Genomic DNA, 15913 nt, shown 5'->3' with positions numbered 1-15913 from the left:
TACTTCGGAATGAATACCTCTAGGTCGCGTTTCAGAAAAATGCAAGCATCTGGTGTGCGTGTAGAGAGCTAATATGAGGAATTGTCGCAGCAGGATGATTTTTCCGTCCCTGCCTATACTGAGTGTCTACCAGCCACACTGGGTTTACCCCCCACTGAATACACACAGCAGCAAACCCACCAGCTTTCTGAATTATTCATTGAAAAAGCCAGCGTTGTTCCCTCCCACATGACCATCACAGTGCTGTCTGTTTGGCTAGTTGGCTCACCCAGTCAGAGCCCATACTGACTGAGACAACAGATGTGGTTTGATTTATAATTTAGGATCCTCCACTTTCAGAGATTGGTCAGAATGATGGATGGACTTGACTGTGTATGAGTCTTCTGCTCATCCCTAATTGAGTTCAATGTGATAGCGTAGCTAAAGCTATGTTTTTCCTGTGGGGGAGGCGTTTCACTGTCTGTTGAGAGAGTGAGGGGCCAGGGCTATTACAGGAGTCGTCATCACACTGCACAGTGGAACCAGCAGCTTCCATATTGCCTTGCTTTGCCCTGGTCCACTCCCATACAGCCTCTTATGGAGATGGAGCTCTGATCCTGGCCTGAGGTGGATTCTGGGAGCTGCCTGCGTGTTTAGGATGTTGATTCTGGAGGGAGTTGTGTTGTGGAGGGTGCTGTGGCCAGACAGGCAGAGATGAATCACACCTCTTTACCTCATGACTCTTACCATCACACACATGCTGCTCTGGGTACGTGGGAAGGAGCAACGTTCTCTCTAATGTCTCTGTCTGCACAGTGGTTATATCAGAAATTCAAACAACCCCCACAGCGTCATTCATTTCAATCTGTTTTCAACATAAACTCCACGGTAGCTTCAAACCAAAGACAAGTGGCAGCATTACTGAGCATGTGGCACATTGTACTAATTTAGTGCTCTGGCTGACCTAGATCTCCTGCCTCATCAGTTGATGATGTGGCCTAGCTAGCTAGCTTGTGCTTCTCTCTATCTATCTCTCACTGCTACTGTAGCTCAGGCTGCATGGGGCCCCACACCTCTGCTCAGATTATTGCGGCTGTAGAGCCATGGAGAATTAAGCCTTTAAATAGTGTACTGCTTTTAAAAAATAGAAAATGGGTTCAAGTAGCACCATTTTATCGTGAATTAACCCAATGTAAGATAGGAATTCACTGGATTCTATTTTTGTTCCCTGCCCTGTTCGGAGCAGATTTGATTCAATTCCTTTTATGAATGGCTCAGGTGTGGGCTGGGCTGTCTGACTCCTCTTGTTGGGCCAGATTGTGAGGAGTCTTGAGAGAAAATGGTAAGCACAAACCCACAAATCAAATTATACAGTACCACTAAAGTACTTTGGCATACAGTAGCAGATACTCATACTGTATCTTTGGAACTGACTCAATTTGATCTGCACTGCATGCTATTTAGGCAATTACACCTCAAGTACAGATGGCATATCTTAATTAGATCATCCTGTTGTTGCAGGAATTTTCCTGCACGGCAGGGATGCCAACTTGTACTGTATTCAAGGTTTAACATTTTTTCTAAAGTTAGTACATTTCAGACTTGATTTGCCCTAATGAAAAATGTAGAAAACACTACAAAAATGGCTATTAATTATAATCCACATAACAATTCACATTTCCTGTTGCTGCAGGAGTATTTTCCTGCTCTGAGAAACTGGGTCAAATTAAGATACAGCATTTGAACTCTATTATTGCCTTGTTTTTATTTCCTCTCAGGCCTGGGAATGGACTATGTATCCTGGGAGTCGTAAAGGCTGCTTGTGTGGTAAAGTTTCAGATAAACAACACATCTGCAATTGAGGGAAGCACTCGATTGCAGAACATAAGGTTGCCTTCCTCGTAACTGTGGTAACAAAAGCAATGAAAACGTCAAGTATGATTATCCCTCTGTTGCAGAAACAGTATTACCGTTGCTGTTTTAGCCCCTCCAATATTAGTCCTTGCCTATAAGGACTGATGTTACACAGGGGAAAATGGACATAAGAGGATTTGACGTGATGAACAGTCTTTATACCCACGGTTGGGCCTCAGAATTTGATAACATTGGGTCGTATGATGTACCCAGTGACTAATGGAAACTTGCTATGTCCTTATTTAGATTTTAGAGACGTTTTTAATACACCTTGTCTATACACTTTTGTAATATTTATGAAATGCATATTGTTATATTTGGTAGCACTTATTTATTTTTCCTTTGCCTCCAGTCCCCTTCGATGTGTAGAACGGATGTGGGAGGGGCCAGGTCCACATAATGGTGCAACTTTCAAAAAATCCCAAAAGCCGTGTGGCCGATACGTAAGCTTATTAAAGATCGGTGATAATATCAAGAGCAGTGTGCGGTTTCCTTTTTCCTTCAAAGATGGTACAAAAAAAATATATAGTTGTTTTTTTTTCTTTGTATTATCTTTTACCAGATCTATTGTGTTATATTCTACTACATTCCTTTCACATTTCTACAAACTTCAAAGTGTTTCCTTTCAAATGGTTCCAAGAATATGCATCTCCTTGCTTCAGGGCCTGAGCTATAGGCATTTAGATTAAGGTATGTCATTTTAAGTAAAAAGTTAGGCTAATCCTTAAGAGGTTGTAAGTGGTTAACACACAAACAAATCTTCCATGACTAGAAGACATGGATTGGAGGATTGGAGGAAAGCCCATAACAAAATCAAACAGACTTATTTTTGTATTTTTTTGACATGTTTACTCGATTTGTAACGCTAACATTGCGTTGCCATGTGCAGTCCACGTTTTGCTAAATGTATACACAAAAATGAGGTTAACAACAAAATAAGAGCACCTTGTTCTGAAAACAAAACAAAAAAACCAATACATTCTTATAAATACTGCAACAATTGATAAATGCTTTAAAAAAAATCAGTTATCAGTTGTTTTATGAACCATGTACAACATACTTTAAATATATATTTCTGGGCATTGATTGATGTGTTGTTGCGTTGCTGTTTAAATTATGGTTTGAACTTTGTTAAAACTGCAACAACAACAAACTACAACTTAAGAACAACATCAGTCAATTACAGAACATACAGTAGCTACAGAAGGCAAAACATAGTTTAGAAATAGTCTCAGAATCTATTAATGGAGCATTGACAAGATAAATATCTATAAAAAGGAATAGCTCAAAATAAAGTATGTATTTTTGGAAAGACAATTAATCTGGGATGTAATTAGTCTTTGGGAACATATCTGATATTTAAGGCTGAGAGTTTGTTTTCCTCTGTGCATGTTAGGAAACTCTTCTGTATAAGTGGGAAGTCTCAAATCAACAGAGCGTACACATCTCATAGTAAAGCTATCTATATCCATCCTTTACAGCTCAACTGATGTCTGACTGAGATATGATTAAAGCTAATATTTCAAGTCCTACAGTGCTCACCAGAGTGTAACTGAGACATAGAACCAGAGACAATAACTGACAAATGTTTTGTCTTTTTTTAAATAATAGTCATGCATAATACACAGGAAATTACCAAAAATGAATCGTCCAAAAGAACAAAACAACACAAAATATATTTAGTTTGTGAATAATTGTCATTAAAATGACATTGTATCAGCTAACATAATCAGCACAGAATCCGTGCTTATTAATCATGTATATCTGAGGTCTGTATTCTGTCAAGACATTCCACAATGTGCCAGGGGCAATGTTGTAAATCAAGTAAACATCAGGTATTTAAACATCATACTGTACGGTTGTCTAGTCAATGCTTTGTTATACTTAATGACTGGGAAGGTATGATGGTATGACCGAGCTCATAATGAAAGAGCAGTCAACCAACAAGTCCATTCTGCCAAGAGTAAATACGTTTCTCTGACAAAAGAATAGAAAGGTAAGACATAGTTATAATTATACAAATATATAATTAGTGTAATCTCTGTTGTTGCATTGTAGATAAGTGTGGGGGACTCTGCCTCCATCAGTCAGATCCACAGAAAACAACACACAGCAGACAGACAGCAGCATTTCCCCTGGTGGTACAGGAAATGGTGCACTGGAACTTCAAAGTCAAGGTTTTTTCCTTTGGCCTACTTCACAATACTTTGTTGAGCTGTTGTTGCGGACTGTGGATGCATGTGACACTGCAAAACGTATGGATAGATAGTAGATACCATACAACAGGCTGAGACAGCTACAGACAAAACAAAGTAGAGTTTCTCGGCCTTCCCTCTCATGCTTTCAATAGTCTGGCTACCAGTCTTTTTAGCTAACATTCCACTCCTTGCCACTCCTGTCATTTACCAAAGCTGGCAAATGACAGGAGTGGCAGAGATTGGAATGTAATAGCTGAATAGAGAAGGTAACCAGGCTTTCACAGTATGGGCTCTCAAACCACCACTTACTGAGCATTCTTATATTCCCTTCTACTGTTTAAAGGACATCTGATCTCAGGCCCAATAGTTTCTTTCACATGGTCTTGAAACATGGACTCCTGACACCAGTCTTTAGTTGAGTAAGACAACAATGGATACGCTGGACTCAGCACAGCAGCACCATTATCAGAATAAAGGCACTCCTACTTGAACATGATTCAGCAGTAGGCTGCTGCGCATGGCAGCAAGCGCCATGGTAGTAACATGACCGCGATGATAAAGTCATCCACACCTATATATCACAGGATGACGTCATAACACCATCTCACGAGAATCATTGTAAGTTGTAAAAAAAAACAATTGTGTGGACAGTCATTGACTTGATCTAGTGTTGCATTCTCAGTACACACACACACTCCTCAGGAGAGAGAGAGAGAAGAGGTTATTCTGGTTAACAACGGGAGCTTCCATGAGAAATGGTACCAAAGTCATCTTCCCACAATTCTTTACCAACATGCCAAGCAGCAAGATACAAGCTGATGCAGTTATTTACATGGAAGTAGCATATCAAACAAAAATTACAACATAACATCACCTTGCTTTACAGTGTGTGTAATGAGTGATAATGCAGTGTTCTTAAGCTATGTGTTTTATGCAGATCTGGTCAGATAACTACAGTTAGTGTTAACATGCCTTATCTAATAACATCTGACAAGGAGTAGAAACGTTTACTGTAGGTGAAAACTTCTTGTCATCTTTGGCAGGCAAACTAATTTGATGAATATTAAAAATAAAAATTAAACAATATTCTTTCTAAATACCAGATATATTCAAATCTAAAATATCAATTTCAGCAATTTTTATACAAATATCGATCCTCTTTCATGATCAAACTGTGATGCACACAATTTCTAAATTATTATGATGTTTGTCACTGTTTATTTAATGCTCAACTATTACAATAGTCTTAAAAAATGGCTTAGAATTTCCTGTTCCAGCAATAATGGCAGGGTATGTCACACATCAACAGAAGCCTACAGACATGGACATGTTCGGAGAAAGTGAGCTATATTGTTCATTTGTTATTGTATAGCATGTTCAATTTGTTTCCTTAATAAAATAGAATCAAAACATGAAATAAAAACTAAACTCAATTTTAATCACAGTGCCATTGATAATGTACAACCCTAAAATCCATTTACAGCTGTTTTGTCATTCTGAACTCACTATGAATGTCATTATGAATGTTGTGGTAAAAGTAACAAATGAAAAAATTATAACGTGAAGTAATTATTCAACAAATGAAAATGGCAGGATGTTGATATCACATGTACATTATATACATTGAACTTGAGCCTAATTACAATTTATATGCATATGTACATTGAATTTGGTTGAAATTTACAGAAATGATCAATTACATTTGCTTAACTTACACTCCTTTTCTTCTAAATAAATCTGTTGAAAAACATAGATCACAAAGGACTCAGCACTGAGCGCTATCAAAAGCGGCAAAGCCACAGGTAAAAGAAAATAGTTCATTGACTTAACTCACGGGAGCTCGACCGGTCATAGAAAAATAAATAATACTGTACTGTACTGTCCATCCATCCTTCCCCTTTAGTCCCTGATTATCCTGGTTAAGGCTGTCGTGCAGACTGACTAGAGGGAGCAGCATGGAGGTGAGGAGCTAGTCTACTGCCCCGCCGCTCTGGCTTTCTGCTGCTGCGCCTGCTGCAACATCATGGACCGCATGGCTGGGCTCATCGACACAGGGGTCATACCAGGGGTGGAAGGTCGCAAAGGGTAGTGGGCATTCTTTCCAACCATTAAAACACACTGCAATACTTTCTGACCTGTAAGATACGGTGTGGAAATAAGGAATCAATTAAGGATTTTTTTTATAAAGGAGTATTTTTGCATGGTTATCACAGTAAGAAAAAGTTAAGACAGAAATGTATCTAACCTGGCTTCTTCTTGTCCATGGCATTATCGTCAGTCTGAGATTCTTCTGATGAGGGAAGAGAAAACAGGGAATGAGAGATAGACATGTGTGAGAGGGAGAGAGGAGAAAGACTCCTGGTACCCAATGTATATATTATCCTTATATAAGTACACAATGTGATGGCTCTCTCTAGATTTCCTCTATCCAGGGCTCCCGAGTGGTGCAGCGGTCTAAGGCACTGCATCTAAGTGCTAGAGGCATCACTACAGACCCTGGTATGATTCTAGGCTGTATCACAACGGGCTGTGATTGGGAGTCTCATAGGGCAGTGCACAATTGGCCCAGCGTCATCCGGGTTATGGTTTGGCTGGGGTAGGCCGTTATCGTTATTGGGGGCGGCAGGGTAGCCTAGTGGTTAGAGCATTGGACTAGTAACCGAAAGGTTGCAAGTTCAAATCCCCGAGCTGACAAGGTACAAAATCTGTCGTTCTGCCCCTGAACAGGCAGTTAACCCACTGTTCCTAGGCCGTCATTGAAAATAAGAATTTGTTCTTAACTGACTTGCCTAGTAAAATAAAGGTAAAATTAAAATTTGTAAATAAGAATTTGTTCTTAACTGATTTGCCTAGTTAAATAAAAATACAATTTATAAATAAATTACCAAAGGATATGAAGGGTCTTTCAGAGTAGACCCTTTCAATCCCAATGGGACTTCTCCAGCCCTGTGAGAACTACCGGGATTTGGGAAATATGTACTGCTGTGCTGACAGGGAATTCTGATCAGGAAGTCTATTATAATCCACTGGGGAAAATGGGCTCTGGATTTCAATGATACAGGTGACCTTAAAAAATACTGTGATGGATAAAGGAATGAAGGAGTATTATTTCCCCATTGGAAAGAGGTGTTTCTTTCTAATCTATTTGTTTGGTCGCCAAAAATAGTCCTCTATCCATAGTTTTTGCAATTTTCGAGGGTCTCTGACTGTCTAGTGATTATTATCGATTTGGACAGTCAAGAAACTATGAATATAGGTCCATTTTCTGTGCACAGTGATTATTAGCGAGCTGGACAGTCAAGAAACTGTGTGAATATACTTACATTATCATTTCTACACAGCTTTGATTTGTTTTTAGTCATTTTAAAGTTCACTGCTCAAAAAAATAAAGGGAACATTTAAACAACACAATGTAACTCCAAGTCAATCACACTTCTGTGAAATGAAACTGTCCACTTAGGAAGCAGCACTGATTGACAATACATTTCACATGCTGTTGTGCAAATGGAATAGACAACAGGTGGGAATTATAGGCAATTAGCAAGACACCCCCAATAAAGGAGTGGTTCTGCAGGTTGCAACCACAGACCACTTCTCAGTTCCTATGCTTCTTGGCTGATGTTTTGGTCACTTTTGAATGCTGGCGGTGCCTTCACTCTAGTGGTAGCATGAGACGGAGTCTACAACCCACACAAGTGGCTCAGGTAGTGCAGCTCATCCAGGATGGCACAATAATGTGAGCTGTGGCAAGACGGTTTGCTGTGTCTGTCAGCATAGTGTCCAGAGCATGCAGGTGCTACCAGGAGACAGGCCAGTACATCAGGAGACATGGAGGAGGCCATAGGAGGGCAACAACCCAGCAGCAGGACCGCTACCTCTGCCTTTGTGCAAGGAGGAGCAGGAGGAGCACGGCCAGAGCCCTGCAAAGTGACCTCCAGCAGGCCACATATGTGCATGTGTCTGCTCAAACGGTCAGAAACAGACTCCATGAGGGTGCTATGAGGGTCCGACATCCACAGGTGGGGGTTGTGCTTACAGCCCAACACTGTGCAGGACGTTTGGCATTTGCCAGAGAACACCAAGATTGGCAAATTTGTCACTGGCGCCCTGTGCTCTTCACAGATGAAAGCAGGTTCACACTGAGCACGTGACAGATGTGACAGAGTCTGGAGACGCCGTGGAGAACGTTCTGCTGCCTGCAATATCCTCCAGCATGACTGGTTTGGCGGTGGGTCAGTCATGGTGTGTGGTGGCATCTCTTTGGGGGGCCGCACAGCCCTCCATGTGCTCGCCAGAGGTAGCCTGACTGCCATTAGGTACCGAGATGAGATCCTCAGACACCTTGTGAGACCATATGCTGGTGCGGTTGGCCCTGGGTTCCTCCTAATGCAAGACAATGCTAGACCTCATGTGGCTGGAGTGTGTCAGCAGTTCCTGCAAGAGGAAGGCATTGATGCTATGGACTGGCCCGCCCGTTCCCCAGACCTGAATCCAATTGAGCACATCTGGGACATCATGTCTCGCTCCATCCACCAACGCCACGTTGCACCACAGACTGTCCAGGAGTTGGCGGATGCTTTAGTCCAGGTCTGGGAGGAGATCCCTCAGGAGACCATCCGCCACCTCATTAGGAGCATGCCCAGGCATTGTATGGAGGTCATACAGGCACGTGGAGGCCACACACACTACTGAGCCTCATTTAGACTTGTTTTAAGGACATTACATCAAAGTTGGATCAGCCTGTAGTGTGGTTTTCCACTTTAATTTTGAGTGTGACTCCAAATCCAGACCTCCATGGGTTGATAAATTTGATTTCCATTGATCATTTTTGTGTGATTTTGTTGTCAGCACATTCAACTATGTTTTTTTTTATGCATCAACAGTTACTTTAGAGAGAAGAGTTAGAGTATATTTACTATGTTTAATTAACTTTAAGTGCAGAGAGTGGGAAGGCCATGGCGGTGAACACAAGCATGACTACAACCCTTATGTCAAATGAAGTAATTGCAGCCCAGGTCTCAAAAGACATGTATATCACTTTTGCCTTGATGTAATACATACAGTAGATAGTCATCATATTGAGGATAGTGATTGAGTATTGCTTGATGTCCCTTCACTGTGAGACAAATCACACAGAACGTGAGGAGAGAGTGACTGGGAATATGGGTAAGGAAGAGATGGGACTAGAATATCAAGACTCCACAAGTTCAGTCAAGAGAACATCACCCTAATGTCTTTGAAGCTGCTGGCTTTAACTTAAATCAATCCAATAAGTGTTGTTACTATTTATCACTAGGAATAATCTATTTTAATAACTAAATGTTTCTCCTTGAACAATTAACATGGTTCATTTACTCCCCAAAACCCCTCAGAGAGCAATATCAGCAAAGAGTCATTGAATCCTAGTTTTATTGTGTTGGCCAGTGGAGGGGAAGGTATAGCTACTACCGTAGTCATGAATAGGAGCTAAAGAAGATTCTGCCCCAATCTCTGGAAACATATAATAATTTTAATGGAAAATTGCAAGGGAAACATTTGCTACAGTAATTAATTCCGATCATATTGGTTATTATCAAGGCGATATCACTTGTATAAATGAGGTATAAATATGCAGTTATTTAAAAAAATGATACAAATCATATGATTCCACCTTCCAGAACACTGTAGCAGTAAACATTTTTACACATTTATATTTTACTAGTGCAGGATCACACATTGAGATAATCCTCAATAGTAAGTGCAGCAGACAACCCAAAAAATGATTGGGTTAGAAAGAGCACCACCATGTGGGGCCTAGTGAACATGGCTGCATTAAATCTAACAGCACCCACTGCTACATCCCTATCTCTTATTTGAAACACAGACACAAGGCATTGGTCTTTCTCTGAAATCAGAGGCGGGGAAAATCATCAAGCATAAATAATCAATGGAGATCAATAGTAATGTATCAACCATTTATGAGGAAAGGTACCAGTAATAAGAGTTATTTGATACTTTGACGTACCTTTAGCCTCCTTCACAGCTTTCTTCTCAGTCTTCTCAGCTTTATCTGTGAGAGGAGAAAAATACATTTGTCTACATGCCATTTCACCTGTTCTTCAAACTCTGTTTATAATCTCAGTCGTATTCTCTTCAAACTAACACAAAGTGACATGGCTGTAATTGCAGTTTTACCATGCATACATTTCGGCTCTAATCATGTTACGAGTGACTGGTTTCATTTTTCATGGGTTGTGAATTTTTCCCAACCAATGTATATAATAAGTGATGTGAAAGGGAATCATAGGAACACTTATTCAGAACTGATCTGCCTAGTAAACAAAGTCATTCTGCCTGGCCTTTGTCTAAAGCCATGCCATTTGACAGATCCAATTTCCAGTTGTCAACTAGTGTTTTGTGTTGATGAAGCATGAGAAAGATAACTGATGCTGGCATGTAATCAACCAATCACTATCATAATATATTATTATGCACGATATACTATTCACAAAAAAAAAAACGTGCAGCTTTACAAGAGAGTGTCCAGTCATTAAGAGCATGACATTCACAAGGCTGTTCCATGGACAAGGAGCATCTCAACAAAACAATGAATAATTAAAAAGACATTTGATGGCTATTTAGCATGACAAATGTATTCAAAACCTTGAAACCACTCACTCTTATCTACTCAAGTTTTAGGCAAATAAATAATTAATTAAGTCCTATATATACACATTTCTGTTAAAAAAAGAAACTGACCTACTTATCAATACAAACAAGATTTCTTGCTCAGCGATTGATTGGATATGGTCCCTATGGCTTTGATTTAGTTTTCTGTTTACTTACGTGGTTGAGTGGGCTGGGCTGTCTTCACAGAGAGTGTGGTTTTAGCTTTGGCTACAAGACAAAATAAACCAAAGTACTTTTACAATAACCTTTAGTACCAGGTTGAGGGAGCATTTAGTACTATATACGCTGGGATATAGCTTTTGCACCAACTACATTATTCAGTAAGAATGCATTATTCAACTTTAATTATCTAAACAGCTTTGAATTAGTTTTAATGGGAACAAATTGTACGCAAAAAGCATTTAACCCATTTAATGACCAACGATAAGTCGATCTGTGTATAAAATCGGGTTTATAACACTTCCTGTCTACAAAACTTGAGAAATGAACTATGCATACACTAAACAGTGCTAGTGCTTCCACACATACAGTATGTCAAGGAAGGACTGAAATAACACAGAAAAAAACTCAATGCTGCACCATAATCTGTTGATTGATCACTCTAGTTGGCCGGGGGTGATTAATAGTTCAATTGAGCCATTTGCCTCAGGTTTATTGATTAAAAGTGTTCTCCAGCCACACTTTGCGATAGGCTACATTTCAAATGGTCAATACCAGATTTTACTTTTATTCAGCCTAGTTCATTACTGGAATCTAGTGCTGTTGGCCCGTGCAGTAAAAGGCTGGAGCCCATCTCAAATACCCATTAGTCAGAGGATGAGGCATAGTCAAGCAAGGATTGCAGTATCTTATCACTCAATTGGAGAAAAAAAGGAGAAGCTTTTTTTAGTTGTGTAAACAGACATACTGCAAAGACACTCCTATGGTAGCTAAGTTTGATCAAACCTAATCCTTTTTTTTATTCAATAGCAGCATCTATTCAATTCATACTAGAGCAATGTATTTGCATATTGTTATATGAACCGAACTCACCATCTGATGTCTTCACATCCTTTACCTTGTCTTCTTCTCGTGCAAGAAGGAGGAAAAATGTATATGAGTGGTATGTATTCCTCTTATCTAGCTGGAAGGTTTACACATCAAACAGTAGAAGCTTGAACATCTTAGCAGTCATTCAGGTCAATCTATGTTACAAACCCAAATAGATTCTTGTCTCTTTTAAAACGGGATGAAGATGATATTACACATACTCTACTCATATTTCCATACCCTTGTGTGGAAACGTATACATCAGGTTCAGTATTGTACACTGGGTTGCCTGCAGTCCTGTAAGACATACAGTAGGAATCTGGGTTTTGACTCCAATAAAATAATCAAATCTAAGAAAGGCCACAAATGCAAATCTCCTTCATAGCTACCGGTCTTGCCTACACAACATTCTACAATATCACCAGCATGTGATCATTCACAAAATACGTTTCAGCACGAAGCTCTACAAAACAATAATTCAAGTTGAATTTGTAAAGGGCCTTTAAAGTGTATCTTTGGTTGGTCTAAATTATTTCACCCTACTGTAGGCCTATCATCAATATAGACAAAGTAGAGCAAATTAAGTGTCTTGAGTAATGTAACTTGATTTAAAAAAAAATTCACCTAGTTTTAATATTCTATAATAAAGAGCACATGTTCAACTTAATAAAAAACACTTTTCCACCAGATCTAAAAAAAATACTACAGTACAGTGCCTTCAGAAAGTATTCATACCTCTTGACTTATTCCATATTGTATTGTGTTACAGCCTGAATTCAAAATTGATTAAAAAAAATAAAAAATCAATACATGTCATTGACTTAATCTTTCTGGGTAAGTCTCTGAGATTGTTGCACACCTGGATTGTGCAAATATTTGCACATTATTCTTGAAGTTATGTCAAATTGCTAGTCAGCCATAGATTTTCAAGACGATTTGAGTCAAAACTGCAAAAGCTTTTCTAGTAGAAATAGGAGGAAGGGAAGCGCTACTAAGGTACACAATAGTACATTTTGGTAGATAGAAGGTGCTCTTTGGTAAAAGGGGTAAATTGGTCATCAAAAAGAAAGGAGGACCAAGGCACTCTTCATATAATTAATTTAAATGCCTTTATTAGTATGGCATGTTTAAACTCTCCGAGAATTACCCGGAAAGATTAGGTCAATGACATGTATTTTTTAAATTATTTTTTAAAATCAATTTTGAGTACTCCCTGAGGAAGGCCATGTAGCCGAAACACGTCGGTTTAAAAAAAAACATTGTTTCTATTGAACATGCCATACCAATAAAGGCATTTTAATTCATTATATGAAGAGTGCCTTGGTAAAATCTTTTCCTCTATGATTTTGCCTGTGCCTAGCTCTATTCCGTTTGTTTTTCTCCTAAAAAAAACTCCCTAGTCCTTGCCGATGACAAGAATACCCATAACATGATGCAGCCACCACTATGCTTGAAAATATGAAGAGTGATGTGCTGTGTTGGATTTGCCCCAAACACAACACTTTGTATTCAGGAAATAAAGTGTATTTCTTTGCCACATTTTTTCAGTTTTACTTTAGTGCCTTATTGCAAATATAATGCATGTTATGGAATATATGTATTATGTACAGGCTTACTTCTTTTCACTCTGTCATTTAGGTTAGTATTGTGTAGTAACTACAATATTGTTTACTCCTATCACAGCCATTAAACTCTGTAACTGTTTTAAAGTCACCATTGGCCTCATGGTGAAATCCCTTTCCTTACTCTCCGGTAACTGAGTTAGGAAGGACGCCTTTATCTTTGTAGTGGCTGGGTGTATTGATACACCATCTATAGTGTAATTAATAACTTCACGATGCTCAAAGGGATATTCAATGTCAGCCAAAAAGAGTAGAACCTGCTCACCTGATTTTACACTTTGATTTGACTAGATGTTAAATGTCTCTTTGAAAAAATATTTCAAAAAGGAGTTCAGTTCACGTAACAGGGTTTACCTTAAAATGAGGGATAGTTATTTTAAATTAATCACTAATAACATGAAATAAAAATCATCTTCAGAAATAACTTTAAATCTTCCTAGAAATCACAGAGGATGCATGGAGGGACAGGTCAAAATGCTGAATTTTGGCACTTTAACATGTCTTTATTCATATAACAAAAACAGATTTATTGAATTGTCCATGTGGTCTATATGAAAGGGAACTTCATTTAATATACCAGGCTTTTAAAATTCAATGTGTGGGTACAATTTCTCTTAATATCAATATCAAAGGGCACTCATTTCGTGAAACGACCCATATATTGTTAACCATATTTGTTTTGTTAACACAGATGTGCCAGTGTTTGTGTTTCATTTTAGGGTTCAAGTCCTTGAAGGGAATTACATCTGAATGTTGTTTTTCCAAACACATTACCCAGTTAAATAAAACACCACTTTGCTCTACCATGCAGACACACCGCAGGCGATATAGAGATGGAACCCACTGTAATGGTCTAGATACAGGGAGGAAACGAGGCGTTGGGGTGGGTGGAGCAGAACATATGTTGAATGGAGACTGAGAAGAACTGCCAGGTTAAAACTTGAACTCTACATATAACTAGTCAGGAGAGTGTTGACAGTCAGGAAGCCCATATGACAGATTCCAGCCTGCACTAACCTGATTGCCCCATGCTCCGCAGAATATGAAGACAATGTATCATGTGTTTTAATATGTGTGTGTAACCTTTATTTATCTCGGCAAATCAATTCTTATTTACAATGATGGCCTACACCGGCCAAACCCGGACCGCACTATGGGACTCCCAATCCCAGCCAGATGTGATGCAGCCTGGATTCAAACCAAGGACAGCAGTGGTGCTTCTTGCACTGAGACACAGTGCCTTCGACCGCTGCACCACTCGGGAACAGTACAAATGGAGCATGTTAATTTGAGCCAGTTTGCTAGAGCAGGAAAATAACTCTGCAGCAACAGGAAATGTGAATGATTATTATTAATGGACATTTTGGTAGGGGTTGATACATTTTTATAAGGGAAATGCTGTTTGAAAATGCAAAGTGGCAATTACAAACATCAGACGCTTTTACAAACATCAAATACATGTCTACAAGTTGTTACAAGTTTAAAATGTCCTGCCCCTGAACATGGCAGTTAACCCACTGTTCGTAAGCTGTCATTGTAAATAAGATTTTGTTCTTAACTGACTTGCCTAGTTAAATAAAGCTAATATATAAAATAATTAAACCTATCTATGTTATGGGGTTTTCACTAGCTTCTATAGCCACAAAGTCAGATTCCACTGCCACAAAGTCCAAAATGTGTTTTCTGGTCTTTATTTAAGGTTAGGGTTAAGCACAAGGTTAGCAGTGTGGTTAAGGTTAGGAATAGGTTTAAAATCATATTTTAAGAAGATAAATTGATGAAATGGACAGGGTTATGACTTTGTGGGTATAGAAACTAGTGATGACCATGTTATGGGCTTCTCTTGGGGTTGCTATAGTAACATGACGGAGGCTTGTGTATGTGATAATGGTTATCACCAACATGGGAAGTTGAACAGCACAATCTTATTAACATCCAACAATAGAAGGAAGAAATACTGGACGTATTACAGATGTTGCAGCATCGTTCTGAAGGACTGTGTCAATGAAACATGCATACTATACAGTAATCAAAATAAATAGCTGCCATCAGTAAAATAGTGAGATATTATATATTGTGTAAAAAGCAGAGCTCCCACTCCACTAATAGGAGTAATCGTTCAGGGTTGAATGGCCATTACGTACATCACAGGAGAGAACTGATTAACTGCTGTAGGTCACATGTTTAACACTCTACTGTTTGAAGTGTTAACCTGTTTGACTCCGCTGGCAGGACATGAGTTGATCCACTCAAAACACAGGCAAATCATTCTTACCTTTTTTCTCTGCCGCTTTTGGTTTGTCTTTTGCTGATGGAAAACGTTTTGATTAAGTTAGTGTTCAGTAAATTACATTCAAAAGAAAAATAATGAAAGACGATATACTGTTTGTACAATACTGTTAATGCTGAGTTTCTGCCCCACACACACCGTTACGACGGATACATTTTACCTGTCTCAGGTTCTTTGGATAGCTTCTCCTCTGTCACTGCAGGAGATAAAAG

General features: G+C 39.0%; 1 protein-coding gene across 37 annotated transcripts in view; it reads right to left on the bottom strand.

The window, feature by feature from the left end:
* Positions 1–2719: 2719 nt before the first annotated feature.
* LOC123990714 (triadin-like) overlaps positions 2720–15913 on the bottom strand; it is a 78835-nt gene continuing 65641 nt past the window's right edge. For 36 of the 37 annotated variants that reach the window (XM_046291514.1, XM_046291507.1, XM_046291519.1 and 33 more), the window contains 7 exons: positions 15862–15897; positions 15687–15719; positions 11793–11825; positions 10917–10967; positions 10096–10140; positions 6337–6381; positions 2720–6226 (listed from right to left, as the gene is read on the bottom strand). In XM_046291514.1, coding sequence (XP_046147470.1) covers positions 6066–6226; positions 6337–6381; positions 10096–10140; positions 10917–10967; positions 11793–11825; positions 15687–15719; positions 15862–15897 — 404 coding nt within the window. In that variant the 3' untranslated portion in view covers positions 2720–6065. Of the gene's footprint in view, positions 6227–6330; positions 6382–10095; positions 10141–10916; positions 10968–11792; positions 11829–15686; positions 15720–15861; positions 15898–15913 lie in introns of those variants that run through there. The other variant, XR_006830696.1, reaches the window with a different exon arrangement.

The sequence above is a fragment of the Oncorhynchus gorbuscha genome, linkage group LG12, assembly GCF_021184085.1.
Source record: "Oncorhynchus gorbuscha isolate QuinsamMale2020 ecotype Even-year linkage group LG12, OgorEven_v1.0, whole genome shotgun sequence".
Lineage (NCBI taxonomy): Eukaryota > Metazoa > Chordata > Actinopteri > Salmoniformes > Salmonidae > Oncorhynchus > Oncorhynchus gorbuscha.
This window is presented reverse-complemented; position numbering and strand designations above follow the sequence as displayed.